At 40.5% G+C, this 16,575-nt stretch overlaps 1 protein-coding gene across 1 annotated transcript; it reads right to left on the reverse strand.

Moving 5' to 3' along the window:
- Positions 1–7,106: 7,106 nt before the first annotated feature.
- LOC146977014 (aquaporin-3-like) lies at positions 7,107–15,141 on the reverse strand. Its single transcript, XM_085792391.1, has 5 exons — positions 14,932–15,141; positions 13,300–13,426; positions 11,439–11,576; positions 9,723–9,841; positions 7,107–7,328 (listed from the first exon to the last, which is right to left on the reverse strand). The coding sequence occupies exons 1-5, from the start codon at positions 15,037–15,039 to the stop codon at positions 7,107–7,109; spliced, it is 714 nt and encodes a 237-aa protein (XP_085648517.1). The 5' UTR covers positions 15,040–15,141.
- Between the last annotated feature and the right edge of the window lie 1,434 nt (positions 15,142–16,575).

Consider the following 16,575-nt stretch of genomic DNA (forward strand, 5'->3'; position numbering starts at 1 on the left):
AATAAAGTTTACTTTCTTCATTATGAGTTAATTATGCAACTGCCTCCTTTAGATAATGAGGAATTAGGAACAAATAGATTTTTTTCACATCACATCTATCTATCTATCTATCTATCTATCTATCTATCTATCTATCTATCTATCTATCTATCTATCTATCTATCTATCTATCTATCTATCTATCTATCTATCTATCTATCTATCTGTTTATTTCATGTGTTAAAACTGAAGTCTTTAAGTCTGATAATGATCATTTGGTCTTCAATGTTAATGTTTTACAGTAATATGCCTTTTTAATATTGATTAAGAATGAAGCTCCAACTCATTTTTTTGAGGAAAAAAAACTGCTGCAACAGTCAACAGTAGATTTATTACTTTATTTATATTCTGAAGAAATTTAAGAATGACTCAAATTGCTCTTTGTCAAATGTGCAAGTATAGATTCACACTTTTCTCCATTCACATTGTTACTATTGTGACTTGTTTGTTTGTGAATGGATTCATAACTTGAATAACCACAATTCCACAGATACTGGTGGTTTACAAGGGCCTCTGTCAAGGCCTTCATTGTGCTGATCTGTCTTGTTGACATACATAAATGACACGACAGGCTTGTATGCGAAGGTGGGGCTGAAGCCAGAACAATGCAGTGTCGCCAGGTTAAAACATGGACACAATGTTATCAGATACGAAAACTTAGTGTACCATATAATGCAGCAGCGTTTGGTATGTTATGTTGGTATTGGTATTGACCAGGGATGGAACGAAATAGTTGTGGAAACAGACACAATGGGTGGGGAGGATGCACCTGAAATACTATACTTGTGTTATTCATGTCAGTGTCAACACGTCCAATATGGCGGCACATCTATGCACTGCAGGGTCACAGGTGTGTGTGAAGTTCAACGCTGCACATATTCAACCTGAAGATCACCCAATTGCACATACACTTGTAGTAACTGTAATATGTAAGAAAACCTTTGCAAAGTAAATGAAACTTAATCAACAACGTGTTCAACCTGCAGAAACATGAACATGTTGAATGAGAGATCTTGCTGTGATAACACGCACAGAGGTGCTGCTTCATCCCACTCACTGCAAGGAGAAATTAATGCATTCAGTATATCATATAATATCACATTTCCTTTGAAATAAAACACATTTATTGGGATCACAGTGTTATATGTCATAGACACGTTACATAATAGACTGTTTTTGAATCGATTACAAATCTAGAGCAGTTTATTTCTAACTAATACGGTATCCATATCTAAAAAAGAAAAAAAAAGAAAAAAAGTCAGCTGAACTGAACCGACAGCCTTCGCCTCAAAGCTTTACAGAATCAGATTATTGTAAAACTTGGCTTTGCAGAAGCAACAACCTGTTTCGGTGGTTTATGAAAACAAAGACTTTGTGTCTGATAATTGAAGAAAGATAATAGTTTGTGTTGGCGCTGGCTGACTGGGGATGTGTCTGTGGACAGAGATGAGTCTCTGTACTGCTGCCAAATGCATTTTCAAATGGAAAAAATATGTTTTTTTTCTCACAGTGCTGCCACAATGAAGAGCATAATTAAATTATATAACAATTATATAACAATTTCTTTGTTTATTTTTCAAACATGTCTTCAAGAACCTTTTTATCTTCTTTATTAGGTTTTTCTTATACATTAAGATATTCAGATGTGAAAGAATATAGCTTTAGGCAACAGTAATACTGTCACAGTCTGGCTGTGGCTTTATGTGCATTTTTGGCATTTTTGTAAAATGAGAAAATGTCCTGTTTAACTCACAGCAGGTGATCATCAGGGTAAATACCCAGAGAGTGCATGCAACACATAGTTTCCTGGAGCATTTAATGTGTTTACTGCAGTACAGTGTCTCAGTGCGGGAACATGGCGTAGCAGCAGTGTAAGAAAGAGTCTTGTCACTGACTGTCTGTGCAACATGATAGCCCTGCCTGCACTGAGACAGACGGAAGATGATGGTATTCAAAGCATCGAGCCGAAGACAATGAATCCTTTTTCTCAATTTTTTTTATTACATGTCTGTGCTTCTTCCTGTGCAGACAGTTACTGGACGAACCTGTTGATCAGGATTCTGATATGATTAGCTCTAAGAATAAGTACCAGGGAAACAGATATTTGTTTAAATAGTGATATATCTGATGCAGGTGTGCATAGCATCATCATTACTCATGACTGAACATGAATTAAACTGGAAGCCGGGCTCTGCTCATTGCTGTTTACTGTGATACAGTTTGGGCAAGACACAGGGTAAATCATGGTGAAGTACCTGTTAGATTTTATTGATCATTTTTACACTGAGTTAGTGCAAAAAAAGAAGAAGACATAAACAAACACACTCATTACGAGTTCATCCATTCACCACACAGTGGAGCTGTGGCTCAAGCTTTCGTACTGCTCGCCCGGTGCTGCACTGTGTGACATGGCATTAAGATTAGAGCTGGATGTGGCATGCAGTAGTCCATATGTTTAATCTTAATTGAAAAACCTGCCACTGGTGCATGGTGGACATGTTTTTATATTTCACAGTGCACCCTCGATATGTTGGTAGTTATCTCTGGTCAGCAATAAACAAATGTGTCAGCCACGGAGAGGCTTCTTATTACTCTGGCAGTTCATGTTGCCGATTTTATTTCCTAGTCATAGATAACATTTTGTATTTTTTTTACCCATGTTTTTCATGCCCCAGCTTTCATAGGAAATGAAGAGCATATCTGGTTTTTACTAAGTACTAGTTATGGCTGTTTCAAATCAACACACCTTGTTATATCTGGGACTTTTTCCCCCCTCGTTTGAACCTCATTTTTTGTTTTTGCTGTGACATCTGTCAAAGCAAATCAAAACATTTGCTTCTGCTGCTGCCGCCTCATCTGCTCCTCCCGTGAAGTCAACAGGAAGGTATTATAATTTCAGAGACAAATGGTTAGATTGACGCTTAGATATGTGTGGTGAACTGCCGGAAAGGTCATGCCAAAGAGAGACTCCAAATGTCAAACACCCCGTCTCTGAAGTTTAAAGCCTTTGTAAGATCTGACGGATTGATATTCTTTTCCAGATTTGAAAAAAAAGAAGTTATTACTGATATTTTGATGCAGAATGTACTTTCGCTTCTCCGATAACGCTAATTGTGCACCGATGGCCTTCTGAGGAAGACACTGGTTCGGTGATATGAGCCTCTGATGTGCTCGTGTGTGCGTTTTGGACTTTGTTGTGTAATTGTGGTGGGAGTGGGAGTCTCAGCAAACACCCATGACCTTTCTTTGCCCTTAGTGCCCTTTCAAACCAAGATCGAATTTCCAACAGCGATAACCACCCGAGGCACTAAAAACCAGAAGGGGCATATTAGGAGTTTGGAGGGTGTAATGTAGCAAATGTCATTATTTGCATTTTAGTGATTCTCTAAAGGAAACTAACTCAAACCAGTCAGCGCTCATTCCTGAAGTTTCCCACCGGATGTTTATAGTAGCGATGTCTCTATAGGCATGTCTGATTGAAGGCAACACAGTCTTAGATTGATCGAGAGATGCAAATTTCGTCCCGGGTGAAAAAAAAGGGGGTGTCAACTCTAAACTATTCATATATTGGGTTCAACAAGTGCATGTGACATTTGTGTGCCAAAAGCATGCTGGGAAATAAAAAAGTTCATAGATTTTTTTAAAGCCACTATCTGTGGAGAAGTGTTTCTGGAGGTAAAAAGACAAAAAGTCCCAGTATGTTGTTTTCATTCTGATAGCGGAGCAGATGTGATAAATAAGAAGGTGGAGCGAGCAGATTGTTATCTTAGCATGACATTAAGACTTGAAACACAGGGAAACGCAGAGCTCTGCTCCGTCCTAAGACATTTGGACAGATTTGTTTAATCCTGGTTTAGTCTGGCAAACTCATGGTGGCATCAAGGAAGTCATTATGCTGCAAAACAACAACGACGACCACAGATAAACCCAAAAACCTGTTTGGAAAATGAAGATAAAAGAAAACACAACCTTTGTGCTCCTTGGTTTGCTGCCATAAACAAATGCGTTTGGATGTGTTAACAAGCAGAGGCGTGCTGTCACCCTGCCTGGGGCCCACCGAGAGGAGAAGGGGGGCCACGCCCCTATGAACACATTTTGCAGTAGCACCCATAAATCTCATTAGACAGTGAATTGCTGTTGTGCCCAATTCTCCTCTAAGTGCTAACATCATGTGTGGCATTCAGGGGACATCTGGCCAAAAATCTCTTTGCTCTCAATGTTAAATTTGCAGTAATGATTTCCATGTTGTTAACTCTTTGTGTTACTGAGGACTGTGCTTTTAGCCAGGAGGCCATTAGTGTCTTCTTGGGAATTAAAAGAAGGACTCCTAATACTGAAATCTTATTTTTATTGTTTATGTTTTGTGGTATTATTCCCATTACAAAATAAGCATTCCTGCTATTTTATATGTGAGCTTGAGAGGTTTTTGTATAAGGTGGATCGTTTCCCGTTCTGGTCAATGTTACAGTAGGCTAAGCTAACAGTCTCTAGCTTCATATCTAATGAACAGATATGAAAGAGGTATTGATCCTCTCCTCTAAGCCCTGATCTGATGTCTTTCCTTAATTATTGAAACATCACTTTGTAATCTTGAATCTGAACTCTTCTAGAGTTAAATTCTGCAGCAAGAGTTTCAGTTTGTTCAGTTAGAATAGTATACTATCTTGGTCCAACCTATACATGGCACTAACTCTCTGTAGACTTGTGTAGGAATGTCTCTCTCTTTAAAAAGACTTGCTTTTTACTATGTCATAAAAAAATGCACAATTACTGCCAAAGCTCAGTGTATAAGTCACAGTATTAGACACGTCTGGAGACATAAATTATTTACAAACCGTTTTTTGATTAGGCAAACAACAGGCACAGGCTTTTAAACACGAGGAGCACGCGATGAGACGAGCTGTAACACAAACATCTGATCCTGTTACGGCCTCATTGCCAGCATTTTAAAAACACCGCTTTTATTGATTTATTACATGTGTCTGTATTTGGGGTGTGTGCGGGAGGAAAGTGTGCCGTCAGCTCAGGAATCCTGCCAAAGTGGCACACATACACAGACTTCTTCCAAATGGAAAGAGATTGGAGTGGATAAAAGTGAGTGTGAATGCCGTTTGATTTGATGGTGATTTGAAAGTTCCCTCCACCTTCAGACAGGAATAAACAAGGCCTCCTTTCAAACAGCTCTTCAACTTAAACTGCCTTTCTGCTTGGATTTTTTTCTCTCTCTCTCTCTGTCTCTTACCGGATATTTGTTTGTCAGACATACAACATGAAAGAACAGTTTCAAGTTGTTTCAAGCAGAAATGAAAGAGTTTACTGTGGAGTTAAGTGGAAATGAATTCAAAAACAGGAGCCATCATTTCCTTAGACGCTGTTCGATGTGGTGCCATAAGAGATGTCTTGATGATCACTGATTGTTGGCATTGTTAATTAAAGGGATAGTTCAACATTTTGGCAAATTGGCCCATTGCCATAATCCCTATAGTCATAGCAGTAGGTTTGTTACCTTTATTTGTCGGTGCAAGCTATTTTCAGAACGGCGGAGCAGAGCCGTGAGCTGCTCAGAGCTACGCTACGGAGGCTCATGGGATTTCTTTCCCTCATCAAAGTAATCAAATACACAATCCAACAACTCCAAAACGCTCTGGTGGACAAGTTGTGACCTGCACATTCACCACGCTATGAGATAATAACGGAACGTTACCAGACAGAGTTGTTTTAGAGGTAAATTCATGCAAAACCACTGATGCACGTTGCCTTCAGGGACAGTTTTTCAGCAAGCAGTCTCTACATTTACCTCTAAAACAACTCTGTCTGGTAACGTTCTGTTATTATCTTATAGCGTGGTGAATGTGCAGGTCACAACTTGTCCACCAGAGCATTTTGGAGTTGTTGGATTGTGTATTTGATGAGTTTGATGAGGGAAACCAAGAAATCCCATGAGCCTCCGTAGCGTAGCTCTGAGCAGCAGGTAATGAACCTACTGCTATGACTATAGCGATTATGGCAATGCGCCAATTTGCCAAAATGTTGAACTATCCCATTAAAGCAATATTAAAAGAAAAAAAAAACATCCCAAACATCAAATGATATACATAGCTGTCAGACAGGAATAGTATGTAATCATTATAACGAAGAACACAAAAATAAGATGAGCTCATGGATCTTCATCGATTGACATGTTTGAAGGTTTGAACCTCTCGTCCTCTTCCTCCTCCACCTCCTTCTGCTTCTCCTGCACTTCTCCATCTAAATGGTGTCCAATCATTAGCTGGTAAATCAACACACCCACCACTGCGCCCAAGAAGGGGGCACATAAGGGCACGAGGAACCAGTAGGTGTTTGCACTGAAAGAGAAGAGAAGAGTAAAGTCAAAAGGTGTTGATTTTGAATTTCTATTTAATTCAATGAAACTAAATAAAATGAGTTCATATGAGAGGCAACAGAAAGGCCAGAAAACACATGAGCCCTGTCAGAGGTGTGAAGGTCACAGTCTAATATGTTAACCATAATTTGAATATCTTTAAAAAAGCATTTCGACACTAATTAGCCTTTAAAAGCAGCTGTATAATGAGTTGTATTATGTTTTCTGAGCTTTTCCAAAGTTCACCCCAAAAAAAGAACAACAACCCTGATGATCTCTCTCGACGCTTAAAAAATCTTTAACCAGAAATCTTGCACTTGTGTGTGTGTGTATGAAGTCTGAAGTTTGAATCTGGTATTAAAAGCAAGGTGGGTGGAGAGGTGTTACTGAGTGGCATCATGGGAAACGGCAGGATGTACTGTTTCTGGAGCTTGAACTCTGCGAGGGCACAAAAGTCAAGATAAACCTGTCGATGGTTCAGTTTAGCCATTGATTGATTTAAAGTTTGCAACCAAATACTAAATCAAATCAGGAGCGACGCTTTCATGTTACGTGTAATGTTTGTAGTTTAACTCGTTTAACTCCTCCTCCCTTTAGTTTCTTAGAAATTAGAAATCTGCTACGGGGGCCTAAATGTGTAATCCTGTTTTATAATATATTGATATTCTCTTAAAATTTGTGTGCATGTGTCCTGAGGCTATACTCACGTGAAAACTTCTCCACCCCAGCCTGCAAGAGCCGTGAAGATGCGCGGCCCCAGGTCTCTGGCCGGGTTGATGGCGTACCCAGAGTTGAAGCCCATTGACAGGCCGATGACCAACACCACCAGGCCGACAGTGAAGGCCTCCAGACCTTGAGGGATCGGGCTGTTGTGCGGATCAACTACGGCCAGGACGCACACGATCAGTGCAGCGGTCCCGATGATCTGAGATGCACAACAGCAGGTACAGATACAGTTTATGATGTGTCAGTTTTTGCAAATGTATTTTGTTTGTGATTCCTTGGGTTAGACATTTCGAAAAATCGCCTGTGTGGTTTTTGGTCATTTTCTCCAATATCACTGCTCCAATTTCAACCAAACCTTCTGCGTTGGACTCTCCTCGCCCCCCCCAGATGATATATTCGAATTTGGAGAAATTTGAAGATTAAAAAAAAAAAAGAATTAAGTATATTTTTTGGCTTTTTGCCTTTATTTGGTCTGCTTGACGCAGGATTCGAACCAGGGACGCCTGCGTTGAGGACTGTAGCCTCTACATGGGGCGGCCGCTTTAACCACTGCGCCACGCACCGCCCTAAATTTGAAAACATTTAATTTTTGGTCAAAAAACACTTTTTCGCCACCCCCAGGGGTTAGAAATTTTGAAAATCGTCTTGTGCGGTTTTTGGTCATTTTCTCCAAAATGGCCTCCCCCCAGATGATATATTCGAGTTTGAAATTTGAATTTTGGTCCCAAAAAAAAATCGACACCCCCGCAGAAATATATTATTATATTTCCCCGCAGAAAGTGGTTTTATTCAGAGGGATTTGTTCTGAAACAGTCAACAGACTCTATACTAAAACAACCACATTGAAATCTGTCAATCAACACTTTTCATCGTCGACTGGAGCAGTCTGACATCAGTGCAGAAGCAGAAGCAGAAGCACCTCCAGGAGACGAGGAGAGCCTGGCTGAGGATGGAGCGCTCTCTCCTCTGCTCACACTGTTGCTGCATCACTACAAGTCTGGACTCAGCTGAGCTATAGGCATATGGATGGATATGGTATGGATGGATCACTGTACATGCTGCTACACGTCAGGATGTGTGAGTGCTGCGGCAGCCAGTAGCCACCTCAGCCAGCAGGGGCAGCACTGATAAATAATGGAACAGAGACCGGCACAAAGGAAGTCCTATTTCACTGACAACAGGGGTCTCGGAAAATTTCTTCAAAGATAAAGTGAAAAATAAAAACAGGCTGGCAGGGGGAGAAGAAGCTGATGAGTAAGTGAGTGGTTGAGCGGATTTGGACTGAAAGTTGAGATTAAACATGGCTGACATCTGCCTGCTAATGGTTTGGCCTCTCAACTGTTGAATCAAGGACGTTGGTTAAAAATGACTCGTCTATTTTTCTAGATGTTGATCCGATGCTGCTTTCAGGAAAAGATTGAGTCTCCTGAGAACAAACCCCACTGCTCTCACCCTCATGCTGTGATCACACCATGTTGAATGCCGACCTCTGCTGTTGCTGTTGACGGTAAGTGTGTGTGAGAGCGTGCAACATGTGAGAATATGGTCGAAAGCATGTTATTATGCCAGTGTTGGCAGGACTGTATGTGTTGAACAACACACTCTGCATCTTCAATTATTCAGAATTTGCACCTATTAGGATTATTTATAACATGCTAATTTATAATGACACTATTATTTATTTGTTGTCAGTACAATAACATTGTGCGTTGACATAAACTTGACACTAACGTTGGTCTTTTCTCCATTCAACCACGATTTGTATGTCGCATGCACACAATGCCTCCTCAGCCTGCGTTCCACCTGCTGCAGGTCCAGATTTCCCTCAGGTCCAGAGCTCGTATCAAATACATACATAGTATATTGCACAGACAGAAATGGCCCTACAGTATTTGTTTACACTGTGTTTGTGTCTGCTCAGACCACCTATCAAACTACTTTCTGCCTCGTGGGCTGAGACGCACACTGTGATCTCCCTAAAATGAAAATGTCACTCAAACCTTTTTTTTTTTTTAGAAATATAAGTTCTATTTCAGATACAGTCGGTGTCGCCAGCAGCAGCAGCAGCAGCAGCAGGATTTTGTGCATTATCGCCTAACACACCAGGATCTAATTGAACTTCCTCTTTGTTCCCTCTCGCGAGCTGCTGCTCCACTCAGATTCAGAGTTTGGACTGTGAGATCAGCGCTGACCTGCTCATTACACTCACTGCTGCTTTCAACAGGTTAAAGAGGATAAGAGGAGCTGAAGTGATGTGATTGGCTATTAGGCCATTACAGGATTGCCAGATTTCCACAGAGCACTTCTGAGTAATAGGAAATCTGCTCTCCAGCAGCGGGCCGATGCAAAGTCCTCCACACACCACACTACAGTGTCCACTGCGGTTTGCAGAGGACGTGACTCCGCCACGTTCTTCATTCATCCATCTCCTGAGAGTTAAAACCTTTTATTCGAGTCAGTGCGAGAGTCTATTCGGCTCAAGCTGAGGTTTTTCTTTTGTTAATTTAAAATTCGGGTTTTAATATGAAAAGAAATCAGAGAGCTTTAGATATGTGAAGAAGTTATTAGAGGTGAAAAAGTTAAACACTGTTACCTGATCAAAGACTCCATTTAGCAGGGTGAGGTGTTGAGAGGGATAAGTGGCAAAAATCCCAGCTGTGGCATTCATCCCCACTACAATCAGCTCCCCGTGGCCAAAGTCCCATAATGCATCTGTTGAAACATTGTGCAAATCAGTGCAAAAAGTATCTTTATATGGGCAAAGTTGAATTTTGTGTGTAATTTAACAGCACAAGAGGTGAAGGTGACAATTTAATTCACATTACTGTTGCTGTTGAACTAAATTCTAACTTTCCTGACTGTCAAAACTAAATACTATCACACAAGTAACCTGCATGTCTTAGGTTAAACTGCTGGAGTGTGATGCGTGTTTCAGGGACACAGTTCACTGCTACTGTTTCACTCGTCTCTTTCTTGCTTTTTGCTTGGTTACATAACTGCAGTCTGCACTGAATGAGAGCCGGGGATGCTCAGACATATAGGGATATATCACTGTACAAGCAAGCTGCCAGCTCAAGCATAGAGAGAAGGCAAAGCAGCGTGTATAAACCGTGATACATAGGTTGTCACACAAATAACGCAGCAGCACAGCACTGCACACTTATATGACACAATATGAACAGAAATTCATGAATTCATGTATGAACGCCCCGGCGCCCCACAGAGAGTCAAAGATGTGCTCTGCTTTGAGTTCAGGCTGTTTTGGTGACCATGTGATTCACAGTGTATGTTTTTTTGTTTGTTTTTTTTACTATTTTTTGTTCAAACTCAATGGTGTTCGCTGTTGTAAAATCTGATCAACCTTGTAAAGATGTAACCACAATAATTGGATACCTCTGTCATGAGGTCAGTCGCTCTAAAACTGAAATATCTCAACAACTATTGGATTAAACATAATAAACTGTTGCACCATTTGGGTTTCTCATAGGATCCAGCATAAAGCCTGTCAATATCTACTGCCATTATTTACAGTGACAATGGGACAATGGGAGGGGATGTGTTTAAAATCAAGGGGAAATCAATGAAAGAAAAACACATAAACAAACCATATATAAATTAAATACATATTTATGTCTGCAACACAGTATACTAGATATAATCATCATTGACATTTTTCTGATTGATACATTTACATGCATTTCATTGGTGATATGTTGTAAACATACATGTTATTTCAAGGTCAAGGTGAGGTCATGTTATAAGCCTTTTGGGTTTCAGACCTCACCTGCACATTTTTTTCGTATCTTTCTCACTAGTAAGAGAGATAAGTAAATGTTTTTGTTGTATTTTATATGTGCAAATAAATAAAGTCTAAAAAAGTCTATATACAGAAACTTAGACACTTGGTTTTTGCTTGCTCATCCAATAGTGGGGTGTTTTCCTTATTGTAATAGCTTGATGCATTTTTACTACAGTAAATGTTAACTGATCACATGTGTAAGAGATTTAGCAGAAGGAATCGTCCAAATGTTTTTATCATATAAGTTACTGTAAGACCTGCAGGAAAAACGTTGCAGGTGTAGATGGCTCCATGTTCACCGATGTGTTTGCTCAGAGAAAACAACTATTTGTCTTTGTTCAAAGTGTCAACAGGCAGGAGGAAATCTTTAAATGTCACCATAAAGCTACTCTAGGTTCAGGTCCCCGGTGTCCATCCTTACAAAGTGTACCACTGCTGACAATTTAGATTTGAGGTGCACAGCCTGTTAAACACTTAGATATTCATTAACATGAGGTGTTAATCACATACCATAATACAGGCCGAATACGATGGCTGCGCCCAGGAAGGCCCCGAGGGTCTGGAAGAAGAAGAACAAGGGGAACTTGGTCCAGGGCTCTCTCCTGAGTAAACACAGCGTGAAGGTCACGGCTGGGTTCAGATGACCACCTTCACATGAGGAAAATAACAAGAACACGGTGAGTTTTTCTACATGTGTCGGATCCGTTCTTATTCAGAGTGAGGAAACAAGACCAGATGGAGACGGCTGTTTTATCTCCACTGCATACAGTAGGGCTCCTCTTCCTTAGGTAGGTAGAGCGCTGAACATATAGTACCATACAGGCTACCCAGTAATTGTGGCCTCTGTAAAGTCCTGTTAGGATGGAAGGTCTCTGTGACACAAATTAAATTGGAAAGATGAAAAGATTCGGAAAAGTATTCTCTTTTTTCTAACCTTGAAGGGGGGGAAGGAGCTGCTCTGATGGCACACTCATGTGGGTGTCTCGCTCGCATTCATACCTTAATCGTGTCAGGATAGGAGCTATCTAATTATAAGAGCTTATTTTCTCAGCTGCAATGTGTATTAGAGGGGGACAGCCTCATTATAAAGAAGTGAGCAGGAGCGAACTACAGAACCCTTTGTAGTGTGGCTGCTTTTTGACAGAAGATACCGGCATTGAGGACTGACTCGCTCACTTTCCTTTCAATTACAGACCACGTCGTCTTCAAGTTAAGGGGTGAGTGTCCCCTCCTTCGCTCTGCGTGTGTGAGTCTCTTATTCAACTTTGCATTCTTCTGGCCACTGCCTCTTCCTCTGCCCCCCACCTTCCCTCCGCCATCGCCATCTCCAGCTGTAATCCGTCATGGCTAACACATCTGTGTGGTAAATACTGGACTCGCGAAAACTGCCAGTTGATGTTTAGCTATCGGTCATAATGACACCTTGTTCGTTGTTGTGCTAATGGAGGTGACAGTGATGTAAATGGCTGCTATGTTATTGATTTATAATAAATCTTCCTCTCTTTAATTGAGATTATCATCATGTTTTGTTGATATTGGGTGCCCCAAATTACTATAAAATAGCCACACCTTTTTTTTTTTTTGTTTAAACCCCAGTAATTGGAATCCAAGTCAACTCACATGTGATTTGTGCAAAAGCTGCAGCTCCTCTAATGACCACTAGGTGGTTCCCATGTTAAAATGTCCACCTTTACAGCAGAACTAACATGTTAACAGCCAAGTACAAAAAACAATTTTGGTCTCTACGACTATTTTCCTCCTTTAATATTATGTTAGATTTAAAGTTATGTGCAAGGGTGTGGCTTTGAGCGACAAGTGGGTGAGTATGCTTTCTACAAAAACAGCATTTTTCATAGTCAATTAATTAGTTTTGGTTTGTATTATTATTTTTTTTTAATATGCCCAAATAGTGGCGAGCACGAAAAACAAAAATATATATTGAAAAAAATGGAAAGCAAAACAATCAGACCAATAAATAATCATAATGGTTTAGATAACAAAAACACAAACCCAAACACTTGATAACTTGCAATATATAAAAAGTGTAGGACAGAGAGGAAAAGAAAGAGTATTTAATCGCACTCCCTTTCCAGAACTATGTAACTGTTTCACACTTACTGTTTTACACATACTGTACCTGACTAATAAGGCAGTCAGACACTGCCAAGATAGCAACACACCACGTCCATCTTTTTTTATACATCTGTGGTGAAGCTGAGCAAAACGTACGGTGACATTTTCATGTTTATGTGCAACGTCATGAAGTATAAATGACACAAAACAGTGTTCAGCATGTTTTAACAAGCTGTGAATGAAAACAGAATAGAAACAATGAGTTGTAGTAGTAGTAGTAGTAGTAGTACATCCTCACCTGAGACCTGTCCACTCATGAGGATGCCTAATGTTGCTGCAAATCCAAAAGCCAAGTTCACAGTGAGGAAGGTGCCGTGGGATCCCCGGCTTAGCACCAGCTGTGCTACTGCACCACAGCCAAACATCTGGATGGAGGAGAGAAAACAATCAGGAGACATTTACTTGTGCTTCTTTTTTTTTAAATATTTCCCAGCTACAGTACAGACTTTTGCTATGTTGAGAAGATCCAAAGAGTGAAAAAAACATGTTGTCAAGTGAAGAAACAACCTCGACGTGAAGTTATTTTTGTGGACAACACAGTGGTAGAAAAACTTCAGAGAGAATAATAAAGCTCCACAGCGGCTGACCTGGAGTTCAGGTGTCCAGCTGCGTCTCGCTTTTTTGTCTTATCCAGGGTGTGCCTGCGTGACCCCAGAGGTCATGCGTATGTTATGGGTGGGCTTTGTGTGGGTCTATTGATGCAGACGGCAATCTGACTCCACCTGCGGCGCCCCCCCTCCTCCACCACGGACCGCCGAGGAGGCCCCCCCTCCCAACCACCAGCAGGGAAGAAGGTATCGTGGAATTAACAGATCAGTCAGACCTGGGGAGCTGAATAACAAAGCGCCCTCCCCTGATACTTTTGTTGTCCGCGGGGTCACCATGAGAAACAGAGGGATTCCACGTTCTTTGGCACCGACTGAAAAATATTTTGAAAGCAACCTCTGGCTTCCTAGTGTGCTGAAAAAACAGGATTACAGATGCTTAATGAAGTCTATTGATATCATATGGATATAAAACAATAGGGCTCTCTGTGTGTAATTTAAATACAAGGGAGAAAATGAACGCAGGAGATAATTGATAGAGGAGTCTTAAGAATAAAGCTAAAATTATTGTTTCATGTGTGAGAGCAGGAATTTAATGGGAGGAGAGGAGCAGTTAAAGTGTCTTTACCTTTTAACATAATGTAAAAGCAGCTTTTGAACATCAAATCAGTCTTAAAGAGGAGCGAGTGCACCTTTTACACAAAAAAAAGAAAAAACCTGAATAATTCCTGACTTATCATCGGTGTCGTGATAACATCCTCACCTCATCCTTACACAAACATGTTGGACACAAACGATGCATAAAATCCCTGGAGGCATTTTCAAAAGATCTTTTACTCTTTGCTCATGTTGAACAAAAAAACAGCTTTAGAAGATGTGTTTGGAGGAGGAAACGACCTTCTGCCATTTATTGTGATGTGATGTGATTCAGGCATATTCAGCATTTACTTTACATTTCTATGCTGTATTGTAGGCTATTGTTGTAAGTTTCAATGATTGGCTAGGGAGCCAATCACAGCTCAGATTGTAGATCAGAATACGCCAGGTTTCTAAAATATACAAACTCACCTTTTAATGAACATTTCACGTGACAAGTTCATATTTAATTTCCTCCATTTACTAAATAAAACAGCAGCGCAGCACATATTCCCATCAGTCCCTGTCATTATTAAACAGTAGCAGGTGCTAATCCTTTACATTAAATCCTAACCGCTTTATTCTGAGCATAATAAACATTCAGTAATTTGGCCTTTTCTCTCTTTTACACGAACAAGCTGATCCCCCAAGCAGCCTGCAAGATTAATGCAAACACTGACTGTACTCACCACCAGAATGAGGCTTCCCAGGCATTCAGCCAGGGCCTGGCGGAGGAGCACACGTCGGATCTGAAAGGTCCTTGCCAGCTTCTCCAAAATGTCTTTTTGTTTCCCCATGATGCAGTTATATTAAGATTATCTTGAGCTATAGGCTCTGTGGTCTAATAACCAATGTGTGTCAGGGGCTGAGCATCAGCTTTTAGGGGTCTCCAGAGGATCCCTCCCTCAGTAAGAGAAAAACAAAAAACAAGGTGCCTGCCCCGTCTCCTCCTCACAGTTTTTATGGCTTCTCAACTTCTGATGTGACTTCTTTTCACCATTTATCTCTCTACACCGCTGCAAACATCAAAAATAAAGGTATATACTTTGCACATTTGCTCCAGAACAGCGGTTTGCCAACCTTTTTTCCACCTCATGGCCTTCTTCAAATTCTAAAAAATGTTGTCGGCACACATCCAACCTTGTAACAATACGAAAGGCCAAACGATACCTTTTCAGAAAACATTGTATTTTTAAGGTAAAGTTTGAACATTCAGAGCTGGAAACAACTTTTCTTTGAATACATTTTTTACTCTCAAGTTTTTGTTATGGATGTAATCTATTATCGTGTAAACAGACTGAGAGGTAAACAATGGAGACAACATAAAAGTATCTATCATTGCCTTATCACAGTTATTCATTTGTAATAATGATGTATAAAACTTATATTTATTTCATTAATTTTCTCTCTCTCCTGTAAACAGTGTGAATAAATTAATGATTAAATGCCTGATTAATATTCAGTTGTCATGGTGAAGCTAATGTGTGAAATAAATAAGAGATTAAAAATGCAGGAATAATTTCGATATGTGGCTTTAAAGGTGTACAGAAAAGAAAACTGAATTTGAGCCCACTGGATCATAAAATTAATGTGATAACTCATCTTTCAGACGATGTAGGCCAAACTTTGTGCAAAATTCTATTTTTGAGTAAATTGAAAGTGTGTATTTTTTTTTTCGCATTGGGTAATGCAGGCGCACGGATTATACGTCAGCCTGTACACGATTCATCAGCTTTAAGAAAAATATTTCATGGGTGTTAAGCGTTGTTAAAAAGTTAATAAGTAATTCTGGTTATGTTTGAGAATCGAAATGACACATCCGGTTGGCTCTTGCAAGGTGGTTACGGCGGAACGTAAGTAAAAGTTGCTTGGCAACCATCCTGAAACCTTACAAGAAGAGGAAGATGACGGTGGTTACAAACTTCACTGTGAGCCAGTCTACAACTCTCAATATTAGAAATTCTCTGACCGCATCCATCATGTTTTCCCCCCTTTTTTCTGAACGGTGAGCTGTCTTTACTGTTAATACGCTCACAAGTGAGTGTTTTTTTGGGACTGTTTGCCGCAGAGTCAGTGCCATGTTTACTTCGCTGCAAAGTGAGCTAACTCCGCTAGCCTAGCCTAGCCTAGCCTAGCCGTCATGGGAGAGAGACGTCGCTCGCGCTGCTTTTCTGCATGGACGTCGGAGGACTACTAGGATAACTTCAAGAGCTTCAACAGACTTCGTGGGAGTGTGGCGGGTGCTGAGGACGGATTTTTACCTTCTTCTGGGTATGCTGCTGCTCATTGCTGCTGTGCCGACGGAGAAACACAGGAGGAGGGAGCTGCTTCCA

This window comes from Trachurus japonicus, chromosome 12, assembly GCF_045865225.1.
Source record: "Trachurus japonicus isolate A0001 chromosome 12, Traja_1.0".
Classification (NCBI taxonomy): domain Eukaryota; kingdom Metazoa; phylum Chordata; class Actinopteri; order Carangiformes; family Carangidae; genus Trachurus; species Trachurus japonicus.

What these genes read in the sequence shown, in the direction of transcription:
- LOC146977014 (XM_085792391.1), bottom strand. Translation starts at nt 15,039, where the DNA reads ATGGGGAAACAAAAAGACATTTTGGAGAAGCTGGCAAGGACCTTTCAG. An exon ending in TGGGAAGCCTCATTCTGGTG is followed by an intron (nt 13,427 to 14,931) that starts GTGAGTACAGTC and finishes TCCTCCATCCAG; the next exon opens with ATGTTTGGCTGTGGTGCAGT. An exon ending in CATGAGTGGACAGGTCTCAG is followed by an intron (nt 11,577 to 13,299) that starts GTGAGGATGTAC and finishes CCTCATGTGAAG; the next exon opens with GTGGTCATCTGAACCCAGCC.